The sequence below is a fragment of the Musa acuminata genome, chromosome BXJ2-8, assembly GCF_036884655.1.
Source record: "Musa acuminata AAA Group cultivar baxijiao chromosome BXJ2-8, Cavendish_Baxijiao_AAA, whole genome shotgun sequence".
Classification (NCBI taxonomy): Eukaryota; Viridiplantae; Streptophyta; class Magnoliopsida; order Zingiberales; family Musaceae; genus Musa; species Musa acuminata.
Genome location: NC_088345.1, coordinates 16,143,541 through 16,167,428, shown reverse-complemented (window position 1 = coordinate 16,167,428; position 23,888 = coordinate 16,143,541). Strand labels below are relative to the sequence as shown.

The following is a 23,888-nucleotide window of genomic DNA, read 5'->3' as shown; positions in this document are numbered from 1 at the left end:
GGCCAACCACCCTTTTATATCTTTTCTCCTTTTGCCGGGCTTAGGAGACAACCCTTACAAGTTTCACTCCTCTCTTGAATGATCTCAACACTTAGAAAGAAGGAGGAGAACTCTAGCTTTTACAACACTTTAAGGCCTCAATGACTCAAGATTAAATAAAGTTTTCGTGCCCTTTCATGTAGGAAAGGGTGGGGTCTTTATAAGCCCCAATTAGTTTGAAAATAGAGCCTAAAAGTGTCCAATCCTGGATTTTCGGGGTCCTAGCGGTACCACTGCTATTATTGGGTAGTACTACCATCTGTCATCTGACAATGGGTTGTACAATCGCTTAGTCTGGGCGATACTATCGCCTGACAGCACTCGAAGACCAAGTTTTGCCAGTACCACCGCCTGATAGGGGCGGTACCACCGCTGGTGACAATAACTGTTAGTGGTACCACCGCTTGACAGGGACGATACCACCGCCCAGAATTCCTCGGAGACCGAGTCTCCCAAGCAGTGCCACCGTTGGCCAAGAATCAGAGGTCGAACGGGCTGTTCCATTCGACCCAATTTGGGTCTGTTAAGGGCCTAGTTAGCCCCTAATTAAGTTAGTGAGATTACCTCCCAATTCTCATTTAATCTATACTCTAACTATGATAATTAAGACATGATTACTACAATTCATGTTTTTGTACGTCAATCGCTTCTTCCGACGAGCTTCCGGCGAACATCTGACGAACTCTTGGCGATGCTCCGGTAGACTCCCAGTAAGTGTTAGGATCGGAGCGACACTAAGAGGGGGGGTGAATTAGTGCAGCGGTAAAGTACGATAAACTTTTGACGATTTAAACACTTTCGAAAACTTCGTATGATAAAAGCAACGTTTCGTTTGAAACCGTTTCAATTTCGTTTTAACTTGAAGGGATACGTAAGAAGGAGACAAAGAAGTAGAGCATCAAAGTGAAGATGGTTTGCAGTAATATAAATGACAATAAGATAAACACAAACTGACTTATAGTGGTTCGGTCATGCGACCTACATCCACTTACGAAGCCTTCTTCGATAAGGCTCCCAACTTCTACTAGTAAATCACTTTGAAGGGGAAGGACAAATACCCCTCTTACAACCTTTTACAAGTGGTTCACTCTCTTACAAATTTTCAAAGAGAAAGAAGGAGGTGAATACTCAAGCAATTGAAAACAAAAATTTGCTAAAGACTTTACTAAGACTTTTATCTCAATCTCTTCCTTCTCAAAAGGTTGTATTCTCTGCTAAGAATTGAGGGGTATTTATAGGCCCCAAGAGGATTCAAATTTGGGCTCCAAATTTTGAATTCTCTTGGGTTTCCGAGGCTAACGGTGCCACCGCCTATCACCGCCCGACCTCTCGGATTCTAGGTGGTGCCACCACTCAGTCCAGCGGTTCCACCGCTCAGTTCTCGGGTTCTGGGCGGTGCCACCGCCTACGCTATTTCAGCTCACTGGCTGGGCTTCAAACTTGGCCCAAACCAGTCCAAACTCGGGCCTAATTGGCCCCTACTTGGGCTATAGGATTAACACTTAATCCTAACCCTAATTAACGTGCTAACTATGAATTTAAAGACATTTCCTAAGCTATTACAAAGTCCGCAAGTCAAGACTTCTTCCGGCGAGCTTCCGATGAACTTCCGGTGGTCTTCTGATAAACTCTCGGAAACCATTCTGCGGACTCCCGGCAAGCTCCTAGACTTCACGATTTGATCTCGGCGAGTTCCGACGAGCTTCTTTAGTAAGCTACGATCATTCTTGGTGAGCTCCGTGAACTTCCAACGAACCTTCCGGCGAGCTTCCGAAAAACCCTTCGGCAAGCTCCCTACTCATTCTCGGCTAGTTCCGGCAGCATTCCCGACGAACCTTCGGACTTCCGTCGAACTCTCAAACTCGCAACAAATCCTTCGCGCTTGTCTCTGATACTTTGTTTCGCTTTATGTCTTCATCGTTATCGTAGTTAATCTTGCACACACAAGCTAAAACTCTACTCCGATCTAGACAATTATTACAATGCAAATTGACATTCTGTTGCCCGGCACGTCATTGGTTGGCGCTTTGTCCGATTCTTTAGCGCATCGTACTCTCTTGCGGCCTATTGCCCAATTGGCGGTTGACCTCCGCAACCCCGATATCCTTGGTGCAATTCCGCTCTTGGCCCGATGCTCGACGTCCGAAGCCTTCTACCATCCAATATCCTAACATGATCTCCTCCGGCGCAACGTCAATTCCTCCTGCGTTAACTGTCTAATCCTGATCGAGTAGACCTACATCACTCCAAACGTAAATTAAATCATAAACACATATCAAGTGGTTTCATCATCAAAATATAAGATTCAACAATCTCCCCCTTTTTAATGATGACAACCGCTTGTTGACGGAGTTAGCCTTAACTCCCGGAGTTTAAACAAACTCCCCCTATCAATATGGCTTATTGATAGAAACTCTTGGATTCAAGAATCCAAGCAATATTTCATCATAAACTTATGTATAACATGTCATATCATCATAATTCTCCCCCTTTGTCATCAACAAAAAGGAGAAGTTCCTACTCTTATTATGTGTTTAGAGATAAAAAGTTCCATACATTGTATGAAAAACATAGTATCAAATTTTATCGTCATGCAATCTAGCAATTAAAGATGTGTAAGTTTAGCATGTTTGCTTTTCTTGAGATAACAACTAATTGCTTCTCTTTAGACTACAAGCTAGCAATTTTCATAATATGCAAGTTGCAAGCTAGCAAATTTTTGCTTCCTTTGCAATGTTTGAGCTAGCAATTTTGCTTCCGTAACAAGTTAGCATGTTTTGTATTTTAAGATGGCAAGATAGCACATTTGCTTTTTTTAAGATAGCAACTCTTTTGAGATAGTGATCTTAGCAAATTGTACATCATGCAAGGTAGCAAATTTGTGTGATGTTCAAGATAGTAAGTTCTTTCTTCTCTTTTGAGAAGTGCTATTTTTGCTTCCTTTACAAAGTGCAAGCTAGCAAAGTGTTTGAAAAAGTGATCAAGTTTTGCAATATACAAGCTAGCAAAAATTTCGAAAGCAAATACAAGATAGCTTTCTTGTTGAAGTGTGTAAGCTATCGATTATTGCTTCCTATTGTAATGTACAGGTTGCAAGTCTTACTTCTTGAGATAGGCAAGATAGTGATGTTCAAGAAGATAACTTTTGCTTCTTGAAATAAGTAAGTTAGCAATCTTTGCTACTTAAGATAGGCAAGCTAGCAATCAAGTTTTTGCATCTTCTTGACTTGTGCAAGCTAGCTATCTCCCCCTTTGTCATTGTCAAAAAGAAGGGAAGACCCTTTACATCAATTATGACAAAGGTAAGTATCAATCTTATTTGTGCATCATCATATTTTTAAATTAGAATATGCATATTTTCAAAAACCTTATATTCATTCATGCACGATATTGAATAAATCAATCAACATTATGAGGATATCATACATGATACTAAAATTTTTAACTATTTGTCAACATTTTGATTATGATACCAAACATTCATCATTTAGAGTATTCATGATATAAAACATTAAATCAATATTTATAATACATCATTTTAGCAACAACTCATAGTATTTTAAATCATGATTTACATCATATGTAATACATCACATCATAATTAGAAAGTACAAGTATTGCATACATCATTGCAAATCATAAATGTTTCATATCATGATAGTATCAATTTATCAAATTATATCCTACCATGCATGATCAAAACTTCTCCCTATTTGTATTTCATGCATAATTTCACTTCATCACATTAGGAGTATCAAGAGGAATTAATTGGGTGATGAGATAAATATTTCACGAACACATGGAATTGTATAAAAAATTATATCATAAGTGTTTCATACATTCATATCATCACATGAAGGAATATAAACAAAAATTAGTGATGAGATATTACTTCATGAATACAATAAAATTCATATAACATATCATGGTTTATTAGAATTAGTCTTCCTTTTGGTGAATAGCAAAAAGAATAGTAGGAGAGCAAGATCTCAATTCAGGCACATCAAATATTCAATCATCAAAATCATGATTCATCTAGAAAATTCTCCTCTTTAAATATTCAAAGAGAGAATCATGATGAATATTCTTGGTTTACATAAAGTTTCAAAACATAATTATCAAGATCATGAATATTAAAAGACTATGAAACATTTCGACAAATCTCCTTTTAAATAGAAAATAATCTTGATTCATAAAGGATTTTATGTTATAAATTTCAAGAGATCAAGATCGTGATTTTGATAAAAAAAATTATTCAAATTTAAATCATCAAAATCATTATCAAAATCCAAGAGATTCACAAAGATTATACAAATGGATTCATCAAAATCAATAAGATTGAGCAAAATAATTTTCAAGAATGTTTTCCTCTTTTCGATTGTTTCAAAACAAATGATTTTGTTTCATTTATGCCAAATAAAAACATGTATCATGTTTAAAACCGAAAGAGTAATACTTATTTCAATAAAGATCAATAAGGTACTTTCATTATGGTAAAAATCAATAATCCATAAATCGTAAGATTCATCATGCATAATTTCAAAATTTATTAAGCATGATCAATATGCATGACACTAAAATATGGTTTCAAAATGTTTAATATGTTTATTATACAATTTCATCATTATGCATCATTATATATAACTTTACAATGTCATGCATAAAATCATCAAATCATAGTATTAAAATATTAATATTTTCATTACAACTTTATGTATCATTAAGTATACAATTGTCAAGCATGACACTTCACTATTTCATATAAGCATGCCTATTTCATTTATGTCAAATCAAAACATACATCATTTTTTTAAAGCCACTTTTATGTAAAATCAAAAAATGCATCATTAAGCATGATCATTATGCATTACTTCAAATCAAACATGATTTCATTTATTTTCAAAATATTTATCATGATAGAGCATATAAGCCAAAGAAACTATTAAACATAAAGCATATTCATCAATGATGGTTTCATTGAGTATAAAGTATTTTCAACCAAAATCATTTATTATTTGTTGTAGTCATACATTTTTTTTTTTAGGTGAATCTATCTTTTCATGCTTAGTTTGCATACAAAAGTCGTACATCATTTTCAAAAGCAACTTTCATCATGGTATAAATTGATAATCCATAAATCGTAAAAGATCATTATGGAAATCATTAATAATCAATAAACTATAAATTACTCAAAACTCATCATCATCATGCATAGCTTCAAAAAATAAATTTATTAGGCATGATATCATATTTCATAAGGCATTTTTAATCAAAATCATTTTGTTTATCATAAACATATAATTTTCATGATGATTTTCAAAATTACTAGAATGATAAGCATGATTTCTAATTTTTTTTATTTTCATGTAATTTTTAAGAAAATTAATCCTAAACTAAATTAAAAATAACTCATGAAAAGTATTATGTAATTTCAAAATAATTCAAGAGAGTTGAGTTACTTACCTTATAGTCGAAGCTCGTCAAAGCCCAATTCGTCGTTTCACCTTTGGAAGTTTTTGATTCATCCTTGGTTGCCTTCCTCTTCTTTGGCCTCTTCCTCCGTTCAGGTTCATTGTTTATTTTAGATTTTTGTTTAATAAACTTATTAATATTTAGTGTTCGAAGTTTAAGTTCATCATTGTCCTCATCACTTGAGTCATTACTCAAATGGTATTCATTTGTCAGGAGTTCCAAATCCTTCCTGTTCTTTGGAAGGTGATTTTGTTCGTCATGTGCATTGTGCACCGTTTCATATGTCATCAATGAACAAATTAGTTCTTCAAGTGGAAAAATATTTAAATCTTTTGTTTCTTGTATTGCGGTTATTTTAGGATCCCACCTTTTTGGAAGGGATCTTAAGATCTTACTTATGAGATCAAAATTCGAAAAAGATTTACCAAGAACTCTTAGATTATTGACGACATCCGTGAAACAGGTGTACATGTCACCTATAGTCTCGCTTGGTTACATTCGAAAAAGCTTAAAATCATGCAATAAAATGTTAACTTTCGAGTCTTTGACTCTACTAGTTCCCTCGTGCGTAATTTCAAGTGTTCGCCAAATATCAAAAGCCGTTTCGCACGTAGAAATCCGATTGAACTCATTTTTGTCCAAAGCGTAAAATAAGGCATTCATAGCCATTGCATTTAAAGAAAATATCTTCTTCTCCAAATCATTCCAATGGTTTATTGGAAGATAAGACATTTCAAATCTATTTTCAACTATATGTCATAAATTCAAATCCAAAGAAAGTAAGAAAACTCTCATTTGAGTTTTCCAATAAGTGTAGTCCGTCTCTTTGAAAAATGGAGAACGAATGAGAGAGTGACCCTCTTGAAAACCGTAAAGAGCCATTTCTATTTGGGTGTTAAACCAAAGTAGAAAACCATGGCTCTGATACCAATTGTTAGGATCGGAGCGGCACTAAGAGGGGGGGTGAATTAGTGTAGCGGTAAAGTACGATAAACTTTTGACGATTTAAACACTTTCGAAAACTTCGTACGATAAAAGCAACGTTTCGTTTGAAACCGTTTCGATTGCATTTTAACTTGAAGTGATACGTAAGAAGGAGACAAAGAAGTAGAGCATCAAAGTGAAGATGGTTTGCAGTAATATAAATGACAATAAGATAAACACAAACTGACTTCTAGTGGTTCGGTCATGCGACCTACATCCACGTACGAAGCCTTCTTCGATAAGGCTCCCAACTTCTACTAGTAAATCACTTTGAAGGGGAAGGACAAATACCTCTCTTACAACCTTTTACAAGTGGTTCACTCTCTTACAAATTTTCAAAGAGAAAGAAGGAGGTGAACACTCAAGCAATTGAAAACAAAAACTTGCTAAAGACTTTGCTAAGACTTTTATCTCAATCTCTTGCTTCTCAAAATGTTGTATTCTCTGTTGAGAATTGAGGGGTATTTATAGGCCCCAAGAGGATTCAAATTTGGGCTCCAAATTTTGAATTCTCTTGGGTTTCCAAGGCTGGCGGTGCCACCGCCTATCACCGCCCGACCTCTCGAGTTCTGGGTGGTGCCACCGCTCAGTTCTCGAGTTCTGGATGGTGCCACCGCCTAATCTGGCGGTGCCACCATCAAACTATTTTAGCTCACTGGTTGGGCTTCAAACTTGGCCCAAACCAGTCCGAACTCGGGCCTAATTGGCCCCTACTTGGGTTACAGGATTAACACTTAATCCTAACCCTAATTAACATGCTAACTATGAATTTAAAGACATTTCCTAAGCTATTACAAAGTCTGCAAGTCAAGACTTCTTCCGGCGAGCTTTCGGTGAACTTCCGGCGGTCTTTCGATAAACTCTCGGAAACTATTCTACGGACTCCCAGCAAGCTTCTAGACTTCACGATTTGATCTTGGCGAGTTCCGACGACCTTCTTCAGTAAGCTACGATCATTCTCGGTGAGCTCCGTGAACTTCCAACGAACCTTCCGATGAGCTTCTAAAAAACCCTTCGGCAAGCTCCCTACTCATTCTCGGCTAGTTCCGGCAGCATTCCCGACGAACCTTCGGACTTCCGTCGAACTCTCAAACTCGCAACAAATCCTTCGCGCTTGACTCTGACACTTTGTTTCGCTTTATGTCTTCGTCGTTATCATAGTTAATCCTGCACACACAAGCCAAAACTCTACTCCAATTTAGACAATTATTACAACGCGAATTGACATTCTGTTGCCCTGCTCGTCATTGGTTGGCGCTTTGTCCGATTCTTCAACACATCATCCTCTCTTGCGGCCTATTGCCCAATCGGTGGTTGACCTCCGCAACCCTGATATCCTTGGCGCAATTCCGCTCTTGGCCTGATGCCCGACGTCCGAAGCCTTCTGCCATCCAATATCCTAACATGATCTCCTCTGACGTAACGTCAATTCCTCCTGCGTTAATTGTCTAATCCTGATCGAGTAGACCTACATCACTCCAAACGTAGATTAAATCATAAACACATATCAAGTGGTTTCATCATCAAAATACGAGATTCAACAGTAAGCTCCTGGACTTTGTGATGATCTTCTTGACAATTTCCGATAAGCTTCTATGACAAGCTCTTGGACTTCTCGGTTGGTTCCCCTAGAACTTTCGTCAAACGTTCGGACTTCCGACGATCTCTTGTACTCCCAATGTGATCTTAATCTTGACTCTGGCACAACACTTGCTGCATGTCTTACTGCCATCGTAGTTAATCTTGTATACTTTTCTCAACATATAGATTAGATCAACAAATGACAATTGACTTCATCATCAAAATTCGAGATTCAACAGAATTGAACATGAAATTGAGTTAAAAAAGGGGAAAAGAAAAATTAAAAAAAATAGAAAACTCTCAGGATTTAAGATTACTTTTTCCTAGTATTTAAAAGTTTGTTTGAAGGGAAAAGTAAGGTCTAAAAAAGAGAGGCTTGTAAGGGTTATCTCCTAAACCCGTGAAAATGAGAAAGAGTGTAAAAGGGTAGTTGATCTTTGCTCATTAAAGGAAGATTGGTAGTGGAAGCCGGTGGCTTCGAGTGAAGAGAAATCATGAGTAGATGTAGGTTACAACGATTGAACCACTATAAAAATTTGATTTGTATTTCTATATTGCTCTTTACTTTTATTGTAAATTGCTTTACTTTCACTATGCTTCCGTACGCTTTCAAGTTAAATATATTTCGCATTTTTGGATATCTACAAAAATTTCAGAATTAATATAATTTTTACCGCTATATTAATTCACCCTCCCTCCCCCTCTTCATGTCGACTCGATCCTAACAGGATTTATTCAAATTCTAATTATGTTAAACAGTCTTGATTTGTATTTAGTGATTATTTCATGCTTACCGGTTTGATTCCAATCTAGTCTCTTTTTTTTTTTCATTTGAGGCTTTTTTTGTTATCTTATCCCTTAAAATTGTGTGGTTAAATAATTAAAATTATCACATGTGTGATACTCATGATAATCATATTGAAAAAGGCATAGAAGTGTTCATATTGAAGAATGTATAAAAATGTTCATCATTATGCATCCAATTTTATATTTTTTTTTATTGTCAACCTAACGATTTGTCTAATTGTTAGCTCATGCCTTCTTCTATTTTTTTATGCTGAAAAGCGAAGAAAAGAGAATGTAGAAAAAGTGTTAAAGAATGAAAAAAATGTAAATATCTTTTCTATCTTTTTATGTAGGTGATATGACATGAGTAACAAGACTATGTAGTGTCTTGGTATGGTTTTAAATTATTAAAAATTGATATGTCATGGAGAAAATTATTAAAAATTGATAGTTTTCGTTGATAGATAGTCTTATCACTAATGTTGTTTTTACTGATAGTCTGTGGATAATATACTTTATAATTAATATTGTTTTCATCTAAATAAGTATTAGTAACAAATTCAAGTAATCGTCAGTAAATTTTTAATATAAATTTTAGTGACATATCAGTTCATCATCGAATTATTATCACTTTTTTTTTAAAAATTAATCAACAATCAGTGACGGATCTAAGTTATCTTTAAAAAATTTTGTCATGACATTTGGTGATTCATTATCAAATATTATCACAGAAATTATTTAGTCAATTTATTTATTTACTTCGAATTACGAAATTTGAATGTATTAATCACAAAAATAAGTCATCACTATAATCTATAATTTAGTGACAAGTGGGTCACTAAAAACTTTTTAACCATGCAACCCAACCCAACCCAACCCAACCGACGGAAACTGGTGATAGCTCACATCATGATAATTTTCTAACTTTCGGTGATAACTTTAGCACGAATGGTTGTTTTTCTTGTAGTGGAGGTATTAACATTTAACAAAAGTATATCATCCCATTTGGGGAAAAAAAAATCAACACCTTCTTTCTTGCAGTACTAAAAAAAAAAAAAAGGAATTAATTTGGGCATTGTACCAAAAGTCTTGCGATAGATTAGAAAACATATTATCGGTTGAAGAAATAAAAGAAGATGAAGGGATAAAAGAAACAAAAGAGACCAAAGATTCAGATGAAAGAATGGTACATCCATAGAGCAGATGTCTTTTTTTGTTTTTCTTTTTTCATTAATAACTATTGTTGTCTATGAAGCATGTGTAATTGTGAATTTTTTAAAAACCATAGTTAAACATTCAAGCTAAAATAATTTGTTTTTTTTGTTTTTTTTTTTTTGACAATAGTATATACTGAGAGAAAGATAATTTATGAAGTTGACGTAAACCACTATTAGAATAATAGTGGTGATCAAAAGACAGTGCCAAGGACTAAAAATACGAGCAAATAAGATGTGGATAGTATATAGAAGCCTGCCTATACACTAAAAGCAATAAAGTAAATAAAAAAACACTCACAAACACAAGCATAGAAGATGTGGATAGTATATAGAAGCCTGCCTGTACATTAAAAGAAATAAAGTAAATAAAAAAAACACTCTCAAACATAAGAAGAGAAGATGTGGATAGTATATAGAAGCCTATACACTAAAAGAAATAAAATAAATAAATAAACACTCTCAAACACAAAAGAATATGTGGATAGTATATAAAAGCCTGCCTGCACACTAAAAAAAATAAAGTAAATAAAAAAAACCCTCTCCAATGACAGTTTATAGTTGGCAACCGAAAACGATACCCACCAGTGCTAGTTTCTCCCTCTTGTTCACCTCTGAAAATATTGAGAGTTAACATCGTAACATATCAACCATTGTTTAGATGAAGCAAATGACATTTATCAACAAATAGTAACAATCGATTAATTTTTACTATGTTTACATAAAACCCATAAAGAGTATAACAACGTAAAATATATTTTCTTTTACTGTCATAGCACGAGAAGAAATATTACATCCAGAAAGATATGAAACCAGAATCTCACATAGGAATGTCTCGTAAGCAGTTTAATATGTTGGAAGGGCTTCAATTTTCCTTTTAATAAACCAATCATAAGCCATTTGTTAGAAGAGCATCGCAAAACATGTAGTCAAGTCTCCTCCTCCTGGGGCAAGAGGTACTCCCACTCAACAGCAGATTCATCCTCTTGTTTCCATAGCTTTTGCACAAGATCAGGTTGACTAGTTTGAGTAGCATCTCTTCTTCCTCCTGGTGATGTTCCCATTAAGTTGGGCGCTTGCTGAATACATGCTTTGACAGCATCATGCACACTCACGAAGAACCAGCTTTTGCCAATCAGCTCAATGAGATGTGATCTCGCGAGAGTCATCAGAACCTTTTGGTTTGGATTCGAAATGGCAATCTGCAGGCATTCAGTGCATCGGTTATACCACTGTATCATTTGAGGAATAGAAGAATACTATGTTTAAAGAATACCGACCTGCACCTCATGCAGTTTGTATTCTTGATGCAAATCTTTGAGAGCTTCTACGGCGCTGGAGTCTATATATGGGACAGCTGCAGCAATGCAAGTGTAAGCAGATGTACCAAGGAAGTTTTGTTTACCGGTATGACTCTGATGAAACAACAATCCCAGTATTTGATCTTTGTTGTCTTGGATGGAACTATACCTCTCTTTCCCTCTTTCCTCTCTTCTTCATTTGATGCTATGAGCTCTTATATCAGTACTTACATACCAAGTAATTATGAGCTTGTTTGCAGCGAAGACAGTCAACAAGACTTAAGTATATGATGATCCAAAATTTCAAATCTTTAGGCGATGTAGGATTCATTTGACTGGAAATTTTTGACACGATGAACTCCACACCTCACCTAGCCTCTGATCTCAGTTATTTCAACCTCATGAGGAACATCACACACATAAAATTTTGTAACGACAATGCATCCTTAGATGTTTGGAGCAGTGTAATTCCGTGCACTCTCATAGGATAATATGACATGAAGATCTAAAAGTGGTCAGGGAGAAGTCTTTTTCGGGACAATTTGGAAATGTCAGAGACTTTTATTCACTGTGAAGAGTAATATTCATTGTTCGTAAAGGAACTTTAAGTCTCAGAAGACTTTAGGTGAAGAGCATTATCTAGTGTTTGGATTGGAGATTTACTAGTGGAATGAAGATATTGTAGGACTGACAAAACCATCTCTTATCGATATCTAACTCATGTGATTGACAATTGAAACATCAAATTAGAGATATCAACTTTTTCTGCCAAAAGAAGACTTAGGGCTCCTCGTGAAAAGTTTGTGGACTTACATGCCATCTCAATGATCACAAAATGTATTCTTGAAGCTTGTGGTTCCCACTTTCTGTTCTTCGAGATAACGAGCTCGAATTCTCTGAGCCTGCAAACGGATTATCATGGATATTGCAGTTAACGTGGAAAATTTTGTGAGAAAACAACTTTTGCTCTATAAAAGTAGTTTATGTCATCACCTGTCCTTGAGGTAGCTGATATTTGCAAAATAAATGGGTGCTTCAATTCGAATGACGACAATCCCTCGATACAGACATGCTTCTGGGTATTGGTCGATGTTTCTGTATATGGTAGTTCCAGGAAGCCGACCTAAGATAGCTGCCAGTACTTGACATGATTACATCACTGGAATATATCCATGATATTATGTTGATGACATAATATTGCAACTAGTTCAAGTAGAGTAGTAGGAAAGAATAATGTTTTGCATGATTACTATTCTGCTCGCAGCAGCCATTAATCTGTGAAATAAGTGAGCACCTTTTACAGATGCAGATTTAAAAGTCATAGAAGAAATGATTATGGTTAATAATGTGGTTCGATTCTCCAAGAGTATTAACAAAAGAGACTGTAGTAAAATGTATAATTTCATCTTTATACTGCCATATCCATACAGGATTTGAAATAGTTTTTGCTGACAACAGCTTGTGAAAAGAACTTCAAAAGTAACATTAATTCTATTTGGGTGGCAATTACAGAGAAAATGGTGAACTCAAATGATTTCTAAACATGAGAAAATGTGACAATCCAATGTCGAGTTACTTTATTATTGTTGTTAGATGTACAAGTGAAATTTTACGGAAAGTTTTAAGCCTACTCACTGATCAATTGAAGCATACTAACCGATACAAGGATTCGCGGATTCATGAATGACAAATGCAAGGGATGAGAACACCTGCAGTATGTAAAAGATAATCATAATCATAGTTGCAAATCCTTGTCTTATAACTCACAAAGCACTTTTAATTTTCAGAAACAACTAATCCATTATAAATGGAAGATCAGAACCCTGGAATGTTAAGGATTCCAACTCATGCCATGCACAGAGATTTTTCCAGTTGAGGGCCCGGTTGTTCTTTGAATTGAATTTAGCAGTCATAGTATAGAAGAAAGTAAACAACATCAAATATCACCTAGAGACTGTCTACTATATCTTTACATCCTCGTTCAACAAAAATTCCTTTACCATAGTGTCCTTATATAATTATTTTGCATGTTATTATTATTTAAAAATGTTAAATTAAAGTTTATACTTGAGAAAGGGTTGGTTTTGAGTGACCTAATAAACTTAGGGGCCTTGTTAAGTAGGGCGAGAACATGATTTTTTTTGTTAATACATATGCCCATTTCTGTTTTCATCTTCTTTCTAGATTATCGAAGCATATCGTATCGCCTTTCGACTTTCATTTCCAACTGTTTCTATTACCCTAAGAATAAGAAAATCGATAAAGTTGCTTTATAATAAAGCATCTTTTTCTTTTTGTTTGTCAAAAATAGGCAACGCATACGAAAGGCTTCAATTATGTAGGCAAATAATTTTCTTTTATGTTCTTTGTCAAGAAAAGCTTCATTAGATTAGACAAAATAGCACCAAAAATGTGTGTAATGTATCAAGAGATTTGTACAACCCATAAGAATTATTAGTGTGGGTTTCATGGTTCGTGAAGAAAACCATAACATAAGGCAGTTGAAAGCTGCAGGTAAAATCTTACCCCAACAAGCACACCGATCTCGGTGCCAAGAAACAACGTGGCTAAACAGGTGAGCATCCAAAGGAGGAAGTCTTTCTTGTCTACTTGCCACAAGAACATGGCTTTCTCGTAATCCACCTAAAAATAAAACGGAACATATAAATTAGAGTGCAAAACAACTGTGCTGTTAAATCCTTATAGATTTATCATGGAATTATCACTAAATGTTCAAGCATTTTATGATGTCCAACCACAAGATTCACAAATTATTTATGTAACTCACTAAGCGTACAAATTATCAATGCCAAGCTGCAAAACCTTATTGTACATTTGGACTTACAAGACTTATTCCAACAGAAACCACAATGGCAGCCAATGCACACTGAAAAGAAACACAGCCGAAGGAATGTCAGCAGAGCAGAAACATGCAAAATTGTCAATAACACTGAAAAAGAATGTGCAACAAATAGAAAATGAAAATTTCGTAAAAGTCATTAACATGATAGATATGAATAAAGAAAAGAGTCAAAAAGTGATAAATAGCTCTCTCTGCCAGGTAAAGATGATGTCTTTCTCAGATAAAGCAGGACTGATACAAGTTCTAAGCTAAAGTTTCATATTATATGTGTGTGTATATATACATATATATATTCAGAACCGATAAATTTATCTTATTCTGTCAGTCAAATCCATTTCAACATATAAATATATTTAATACTAGCCAATTTGTTCTTTTCTTTCCTACCGTCATCCCTTGGATCGTAGAACATCTCTTGGATTCCATCTCTTCTCATTTCTTCTACGGTCTGTAACCATGGACAAGTTTGATGGATCCTATAACCTACCTATACAATGATCTCCCATTACTATGTTGGATGAGTTCTCTTTGTGGTTTATGTGCTCGAATAAGCTTAGTGGATCTTGTATCCTGCCTTTGATCTACGATTACTTTATGATGTTATGTAGCTTATGTTGCAGATCTCGGTATTCCTTCCAAGAAAAAGTTGTGTTCTCTATGAAATTAAGATCAAAGTTACCTGAGGTATATCTCTGAACCAAGGTGTTAGAAAAAGAAGTGCACAACCAATTGTAAGACCTGTTATGATTCCAGATAATCCAGTCTGTGCTCCACTCTCATTATTTACAGCTGATCTGGAAAAGGAACCTTGAAAAAACATTTCAATGATCATAAGAGAGAGAAACAATTTCTATCAGTGAAAACAGGGAAATTATAATCATTAGTGCCAGCAATACGATGAACAAAATTAAAAGAGTCACCTGTCGCAGGATATGCTGAGAAAAATGAACCGCAGATATTTGCCATGCCAAGACCAAATAGCTGCAAAAGGAATATAAAGAGCTTTTATCCTTTTTAAGAAGTGAAACAACAAGTTTGTATATCAGCCTCGCTTCAACTTTTTGCATCGAAATCATATCGTGTGATAAAGATGCAGTGTTTTACTGATGAATGCAAATTCCAAGTGTATACTAAGATGATCAGAAGCTGAAAAGATGCTGCAGATCTACTAAGAATTTATCTCCACACCAATGTTTTGGACAATGAATGCCAAGGAGAAGAACCTTTGTTCAAAATCGTAAACGATACATCTCGTTATCAAACGGTTCAAGTTGTTCTACGGCAATGAAAGGAAGGGATAAAAATTACATTGCAGCACATCTTGTAATAATTAACAGTTTCCTATAGTTAGTAACGCCTATGTGGCAATTATGGAAAACCAGAAGAATATTTATTTATCGGTACTTTTGTGTTCTAAATGCCAAAAATATGTATATAACAAGTATTGGTAGATAATGAGAGCTGCAGAAAACAAACAGAAGGGCTCCTCAATATACTTCTTGATTAGGGTCCAACTCATAACCATTCTTTGCTGCCAAAGCTTTCGCAATCCCCACAGATTCCTAAAAATTGGAAACTCTTGGTGATCAAAAGAATTAAGAGTGACAGAGAATGACAAGAAGATATCGTACCAAAATGGCCACACCAGTGATCAGAAATGCGGTTGAAATGAGTGATTTCAGATGCTGAAATTCTCTAGGAATATGAAAAGTCGGCAAGCCTTGAGGTATTTCACCTACCTAAGAACGATGACAACATACCAAATGCTATAAAAAATGGTTAATGAAGAAGAAACCGAATGATCTCATCAAGATCGGTGAGAGATGCGCCACCACAGAAATTGAAGGTGGATGGAAGGATTTCACAAAAGCTGTGCCGAGAACGACTGCCGTGAGTGGCCCTGATGATCTGAGGAATCTCAAATTCTTTTTCGTTTTGCCCTGCAAAATTTGAGTGAGATGAGACATCAATCTTTTTACTTTTACGCAAATGGGATCGGGGAGTGTCCAAGTACCTACCAAGTGCTTCATGAGAGTGATCAAGGTGAGAATGACAGATCCCATCAGAAATGGGGACCAGGAGAACTGCACAAACAAGCATTAAACAGGAATGAAACGAAAAGCCAGCGTTCCTCGGAAGAATACTAACTGCAGTGATCGGAAGATGAACGATTACATCACTGGCTCCAGCGATGATACTTTCTGTCAATGGAAAGATTCTGCTGCTCTGAACGATGTCGTACCCCAGGAAGTATTTTGCTTGGGACAAAGCAATTATAATGGCTGAGGAAGAAATAAACCCGGAGATCACAGAGTGGCTGATGAATCGAAGTAGCCAACCGAGTCTGCAGCAGCAACATAACAAACGGTGAGAGTAACGTTTCCGACGTATGATTTTGATTTCAACACAAGTCGTCAACAAACAAATTACACATCGAACCGAGAGTTAGAAATAAAGCCCAAACAAAAGCAAGGTTATTCCATTACCTAATATGTAAATAATAATAATAGATTATTAGTGTCAAAGCGTTATATATTACTTGCTAAAATAAAATACTGTTGTTTCATGTGAAGAAATAAAAAAAAAAAAAAAAGAGTCCGAAACCTGAGAAGCCCCAACAGACATTCCAACACTCCAACCATGAACGCCAGTAAGATGGCAAGCTCCGTGTACAGTTCATCCGAGGGATCCACGATGCCACCCAAGACGTTGGACACGAGGAGCGACACCAACGTTACGGGACCAATTGCCAGCTGACGAGACGAGCCGAACACGGCGTAAACAAATATGGGAACGAAGCCGGAATCTGTGGACACAAGCTGTTAACGTTAGATGCTGCTGCTGCTGCCACGGCGGGCGGAAGGAGAGAAGGAGAGAGAGAGAGAGAGAGAGAGAGTTGTGGACGCTCACATAGCCCGTAAATCGGATGCAGACCAGCCAACTTAGCGTACGACATCGCCTGCCCATTTTGACATCATCAGTTTACTACTCCGTCCGATTGATTCATATTTATATTTTAGGAAATGCATATGACATTAAGCAAGCGTATAAACTCGAATATCTATCGTGTGCCTAAACGCTAACATGCTATGCCGATAAACATATCATATCTGCTGGAAACAAATAGGGGGGGTGACGATGGTGATATCCTCGGACTTGATTTGATATCCTTCATCGGTAATCCGCTAAGATCATTTTTTTTTTTTTTTTTCGCCTTGGATTTTGGTATCCTTCTTTTCGACGATTCTTTAGAAAAGGAGGCACGCATTTTAGTTTTCATTTTGATGATTTTTTTTTTTAGAAAAGGAACGATTCTTTAGAAAAAAAACACTAAAAAAGATCTTTTTTTCATCCTTTCCGAATCTAATCTTCCCTTTAATCGAACCAGATCAAACCATTTAGACCCATGCTTTTTATGTGGGTTCAAAGTGGATATTACGCTCTGGCAGTTAATTGAAATAAATAATGCTCAAATGGATATTTGGATTGGTAAAAATAAAAAATAAAAAAAATAAAATTCTACCAAAATAATAAATTAAAATAAAAAAACATATCAAGTATAATAACGTAAATACTACTCGTAAATTATTATGTAAAAACAATAATATTCAAGACTAAAGCAATAAACTATTACATGTTAATCAAGACCATATAATAATGCATGAATAAATAATAACATTTTCACTAATATTTTAATAAAATAAAATTAAATGATTTAACATATCAAAAGATAATTAATTATATGCACCATATCAATTTACTTCATACTTAAGTCCTCGTTTCCGTATTTTAATATATTTTAAATTAATAAAAATATTAACAATAACTCAAATTAAATATAAAAATCATGAAACATATAATATAAGAAAATATCTATAAATAAATGGTTTTTATTTATTTAAGTCATCTGGTCGAACTGTTTTCAAATATATTACATTGGTTTCGTAGAATGTGGATCCAAAATTGGTATTGAATTTCGGATCAATCAACCACTTGTGGATTCTAATAACACTGGTATTGAATTATTTTTTAAAACAAAAAATAGTAATACAATTATATTTTTATAAAAAAATATTTAACAAATTATTTTAAAAAATATTGATATTTTCTATGTTAATTTAAAAAAAAAATATTTGAGTTTTTTAATGATATTTCAATTAATTTTGACACACTTCGATTTAAATTATGTTAAAATAGTGAAAGATTAAAAGTTTACGTATGAAATGAATTTATATTCTAAGACGGATACCAGCAGATAAGGTGTATATTAATTATTTCTTTAACATTTTACTATTTTTAAGTTTCTAATTTTTTTAATAATATAATATAATATAATATAATTGATTGAAATATTATTATTTTATGATTTGACATAGCACCGTGATCCCACCTGTTTTGAATTTTAAATTTGTTTTATATTTTATTATTTCGTATGTTTTTTTTTTTATAATCTTAATCATTGATAAGCTTTTGCTTTTGTTTTTGTTTTTTTAGTTTCGAATATTTAAGCAAAGAATTAATAGAGAACTAAAAGAGAAATTGAAATATAATGACATCCTAACTTGATAAATAGGATATCGATCAAAATGCATCAATGAGCATGGTAGTCGTCCCTGTAACACTCGACATACTCATTCAAAACCAACCAACAATAAGATGGATGATGATTTCACCTGAGGCACGAGCATGACACCGACGGTGACCCCAGCCGTGAGGTCCAACTCCAGATAGTCGCCGGAACGATACCTACAGATCCACCGTGTGCAGGGGAGCAACATCTCTAGCCACTCCGTGGCCGTCATGGCCTTCAGGCTGGACCACCACCGCGACACCGGAGGGGCCGAGGAGGAATGCAGTGACGGCCATGGCCGCTCCGACCGGACCTCCCAAGCCGCCATGTCCATGCCGACGACACCGTCGGCGAGATCCAGATTACTGGAGGTGGCATACGTTATCTCCATCAGTCGCTCCTGCACCCGACTCCTGTCAGCTGCAACCACGCTTGTTATAATACTAGTTACTAGTTGGGGAGATGATGCTTCTTCGTATACTACGACGCATCGTATACGCATCAATTTACCCAAGTACAAACATGCTTTCAACATGGCGTCTGATCCACTTGATCTTGTCCAATAATGCTATTAGTTTATGCTCAAAAGCTTACCAATAGACACCAATGATTTCTGTATCGACGGCTTTGATTTGGCCTTTGCATCGATCCGGAAAAAGAAAGAGGTAGAACAAGTTATTGGGGAGTGGCATAATTTATCGATTACTTTCTGTGGTACTGTCGTGGCCTAAATTAATGCGTCGCTCCCACGGAGTCACCACAAGTATCCAATAAATTAAATCACAAGTCTACAATCGGACGGACGTATCGTTAAAATCCATTAAACACCAAATGTGTACCCAAGTTAATAAATCATCTCAAATAAAATATATCATGCCGAATCTTAATTGAATTTACCTGACATCAACACAAGAGAATAAAACAAAAAAAAAGGAAGATTTGACTCGATAGTAAAATGCCAAGAAGAATTAAGTTGGTCCGTATTATCGTTGCATCTAATCAATCACTTAGTCATTGATCCTCACGCGGATCTCATCACGATCGGCCACATTTCATCGTATACCTCAGCCAGCATCGACAAATTTTATGAAAATCTTTTTAAAATCTACATCAAATATAGGCAAATTAATCAAACAGTGAAGATTAGCTTCACCAACTTTTTAACCTGTTCTTTAAGCAAATTGACTCTCACCAAAACAAAACAAAAAAAATCTGAAACATGTAAAAGCTTTCGATCACCAGAAATCCTTGCATGAACACGCACCATTTTCGAAACAATGGAAACGATTCCTGTCCCTCACTACAATCTCTCTATCATATACCTTGGAGATAAACTTAAAAGCTGCATGGCAATCCCCACAGACACGCAAGTTCTTCACAATCCTAATACGTGTTCCGGGAGGGGTCTTCAACAAGACAAAAGCAACGGCTAACTTCTCACTGTGCCAATGCAGTGCGTCCTCCTTGTCCTCTTCATCAATGTCGAGCAGCACCTCCGTCTTCCTAGGAACATAACCTGCTAACTTTATTTTCCTCCCTATCTCCTCCAACATCTCATAAACTCCCCTGTATTGCAATTGCGACTCATCTCCGGCAATGAACTCGTATATCTCACCGTTCAGCTCCACCAAACTACATCCCGGTACCTTTCTGATCCCACGCTCGCTCATGGCTCTCCTAGTCTCCCATTTCTTTTGCCATTGTCTTCTCAAAGCGTACAAGTTCGACAAAACCACATAGGTTGAATCCTGCACCGGATCCTCCTCAAGTAGGTGCTTGGCGATCCTCTCACCAAGCTCCAGCCTGCCATGCACACGACAAGCACCGATGAGCATCCTCCAGATCACCGGGCTCGGCTCCATCGGCATTGTTCTGACAAACTCCAGTGCTCGTTCAACCATACCCACTCTACTAAACAGATCAACCATACATCCATAATGCTCGATCTGAGGCTCGATGCCCAAGTCGCTCTTCATAGAATCGAAATAGTGGCGGCCCTCGTCGACCATGCCGGAATGACAACAAGCAGTGAGCACACTGATAAATGCCACGCCGTCAGGAACCACCCCGGCACCCTTCATCATCTCAAAGACTCGAACTGCTTCCTTGCCACGCCCGTGTAAGGCGAGGCCATCGATCACGGACGTCCACGACACGATGCTCTTCGCATGCATCTGCTCGAAGAGAGCCACCGCCCCATCGACGTCCCCACACTTGGCAAGAGCGTCCAGTAGTGCGTTGCACAAAGGTAAAGCCTTTGGAATGTTTTCCCTTTCGACATAAGACCCGAGCCATCTCACGAGTTCGAGCGCCCCTAGGTCAGCACAAGCAGAGAGCACCAATATGACCGTGATCTCGTCGGGTTGGATGCCTCTTCCCTGCATCTCACGAAAGAGAGCCACGGCTTTGTCGGAGAAGCCCGACCGGACGTAGCCCCCGATCATCGCACTCCACGTGACAGGACTTGTCTTGGGCATTCTATCAAACAATTCCCGGGCAAAATCGAGACTGCTGGGTGCTCCCGAGTACATATGGATGAGTGTGTTCTGGACGTACGGATCAGAGCTATACCCATATTTCACAACACATGCGTGGACTTGGGCTCCGACGCTAGTAGGTTCCGGCAGGCTGGCACAGGCCTTGAGGAGGAAGGGGAAGGTGAACTTGTTGGGGAGCAACCTGCAGCGGAGCATGGCGGAGAAATAAGAGATGGCCAACCGTCTTTCTCCAAGGCGGTCGGACTGGGCATGGGAACGGATGACGGTGTTGAATAGGAAGGCGTCGTAGAGGTGAGTGGAGGCATGGGGGGAGAAGAGGAGGGACGTGGCGACCTCGAGGGCGTCAAGGGAGGAGGATGCGGCAGCAAATTTGGTGAGGACGAGGGGGTTGGATTGGAGGCCGGATTTGAGGATGAAGGCGGTGGTTTGTAGGAGGTGTCGTAGGGAGATGCAGGCTTGGAGGAGCGCAAGGCAGGTTTGCTCTGCTGCTCTGCCTCTGCTGGGCGTGCTGGGAAGGGTATGGGAGACGAAATGAAGGGAGCCTTTCAAATGTTTCTCGGAGGGTGGCATCATTTTCGTGTGATGCTCATCCTACTTTGAGACAATAGTGCACTGTTTGTGCTATTTGTGCATCTTTGGCATGCCTGCGCTCAATCCATCACATTTAGGTTCTTAACAAGATTGATTGAGTTGAGAATTGAACTCAAATCTCTCAATCTGGGCAGTCACAAGCGAAAGAGGTAGCAGCATAAGGTCCATTTTCTACTTAGGGTGGAGACTTACAAAAAAGCAACACTCGGTGAGAATCGAATAATTCACTGAAAAGCAAGAAGTTGATGATGTGATATATATAAAAAAAAACAATTTATATATAAATAAATAATCATAATATTTAGTAGAATTAAATGAAATCATAATCAAATATAACATCAAGATATACATGAAAAACCTCTCCAATGTGAATGGTAAAAACCACGGACAAACTAGAGATAATCTATTATAAAAATAATGAATATATAAATCTCAATCTCTTACCCAAAATCCTAGTAATAATCACAAGAGAATAATTGGGTAATCACAAAATTCTAAATCCTTCCTAATTCTCCCCAAGTAATCACAGTAAGAATCTACTATAGATTTGATCTAACTTGAGATGAGAACACTACCGGATGATTAAGAATAGTCTCTCTGCGTTGTTCTTATTTTCTTCCTTTTCTTTTTCTTTGGATTTCTGTCTTTTTCTCCTCCTTTTTGGTGTTGCAAAAGATCTTATATGCTGCCCTCGTTGCTGCCTTATTTATACACTAAAAAACACAGCCCTCACACCCCTTTAACTTTGATCTAGGGTTAGGTCAAAGGGGTGGGCTGTGGGCTGATAAAGCCCACCTTGGGCTGAACAAATGGGATGTCAGCCCAACAACCTCCCCCTTCAGCCCATAAGGGAGGCTATCTCAAGACTCCTCAATGTAAAGTTATGTCGACCAACTATTGGTATATATCTTGTCTTTCTTTTAGTAAGGTCTTTGTCAACATGTTTGTTCCGTTGTCATTTGTGTAAATTTTCTGAAGCTATAACTGCTTTTATTCAAATACATTTCGAATCCAATGGTATCTGATATCTATATGCTTTGACTCGGAATGAAACATTGGGTTCTTACACAAATGGATGATACTTTGACTATCACAATGCACCACATAGTTTTCCTATTTCAGCCCCAATTCTTGTAAGAATTCTTTCATCCATAACATTACTTTGCAAACCTCTATAGCAGCAATATATTCTGCCTCTATAGTGGAGAGAGCAATACACCTTTGCAATCTGGATTGTCATGACACAGCTCTCTCTACAAAAGTAAGTACATAACCTGATGTGGACTTCCTCGTATTTATATCTCTTGCCATATATGCATATGTGTAATCTGTCAACACAGGTAGTCCACCTCTAAAGCTTAAACAAACCTTAGAACTCCCTCTAAGATATCTAACAATTCACTTCACTATTGCATAGTGCTCTTTGCTTGGATTTATAAGAAATCTACTAGTAACACTAACTGCATATACGATGTCCGGCCTCGTACATATCATTACATACATTAAACTTCCAACTACTAAAGCATAAGGAACCTTTTGCATTTTCTCCTTCTCCTTAACACTTGACGGACTCTATTCTGAGCACAACTTGAAGTGACCTACAAGTGGAGAACCAACTGGTTTTGCATTGTTCATACTGAATCTTTCTAATACCTTCTTGATGTATTTCTCCTGTGACAACCAAATCTTCTTATTTTTCCTATCACGGGAAATCTACATACTTAGTATTTGCTTTGCTGGCCCCATGTCCTTTATTGCAAAAGACTCACTCAGTTCTTTCTTCAACCTGTCAATTGTAGATATATCTTTCCCAAGAATAAGCATGTCATCAACATAAAGTAAGAGAATAATAAAATTCTCACCAAACCATTTGATGTACACACAATGATATGAAGCTATTCTTTTGTATCCATTTTCTGTCATAAATGAATCAAACTTTCTGTACCATTGTCTTGGCTTTAGCCCATACAAGCTCTTTTTCAACATACA

The 23,888-nt window shown here is 36.8% G+C and overlaps 2 protein-coding genes across 2 annotated transcripts; both read right to left on the bottom strand.

Moving 5' to 3' along the window:
- Positions 1 to 10,774: 10,774 nt before the first annotated feature.
- Positions 10,775 to 19,215, bottom strand: LOC103974349 (sulfate transporter 4.1, chloroplastic-like). Its single transcript, XM_009389154.3, has 17 exons — positions 18,914 to 19,215; positions 17,151 to 17,199; positions 16,845 to 17,046; positions 16,416 to 16,584; positions 16,259 to 16,324; positions 16,073 to 16,180; positions 15,872 to 15,979; positions 15,737 to 15,802; positions 15,161 to 15,221; positions 14,920 to 15,047; positions 14,223 to 14,264; positions 13,904 to 14,020; positions 13,035 to 13,086; positions 12,371 to 12,509; positions 12,191 to 12,279; positions 11,357 to 11,433; positions 10,775 to 11,278 (listed from the first exon to the last, which is right to left on the bottom strand). Exons 1-17 carry the CDS (start codon positions 19,199 to 19,201, stop codon positions 11,006 to 11,008), a joined length of 2,034 nt encoding a protein of 677 aa, XP_009387429.2. The 5' UTR covers positions 19,202 to 19,215; the 3' UTR covers positions 10,775 to 11,005.
- A 653-nt stretch (positions 19,216 to 19,868) lies between these two features.
- Positions 19,869 to 22,053, bottom strand: LOC135618167 (pentatricopeptide repeat-containing protein At4g21065-like). Its single transcript, XM_065119026.1, has one exon. It carries the CDS (start codon positions 21,879 to 21,881, stop codon positions 20,046 to 20,048), a length of 1,836 nt encoding a protein of 611 aa, XP_064975098.1. The 5' UTR covers positions 21,882 to 22,053; the 3' UTR covers positions 19,869 to 20,045.
- Between the last annotated feature and the right edge of the window lie 1,835 nt (positions 22,054 to 23,888).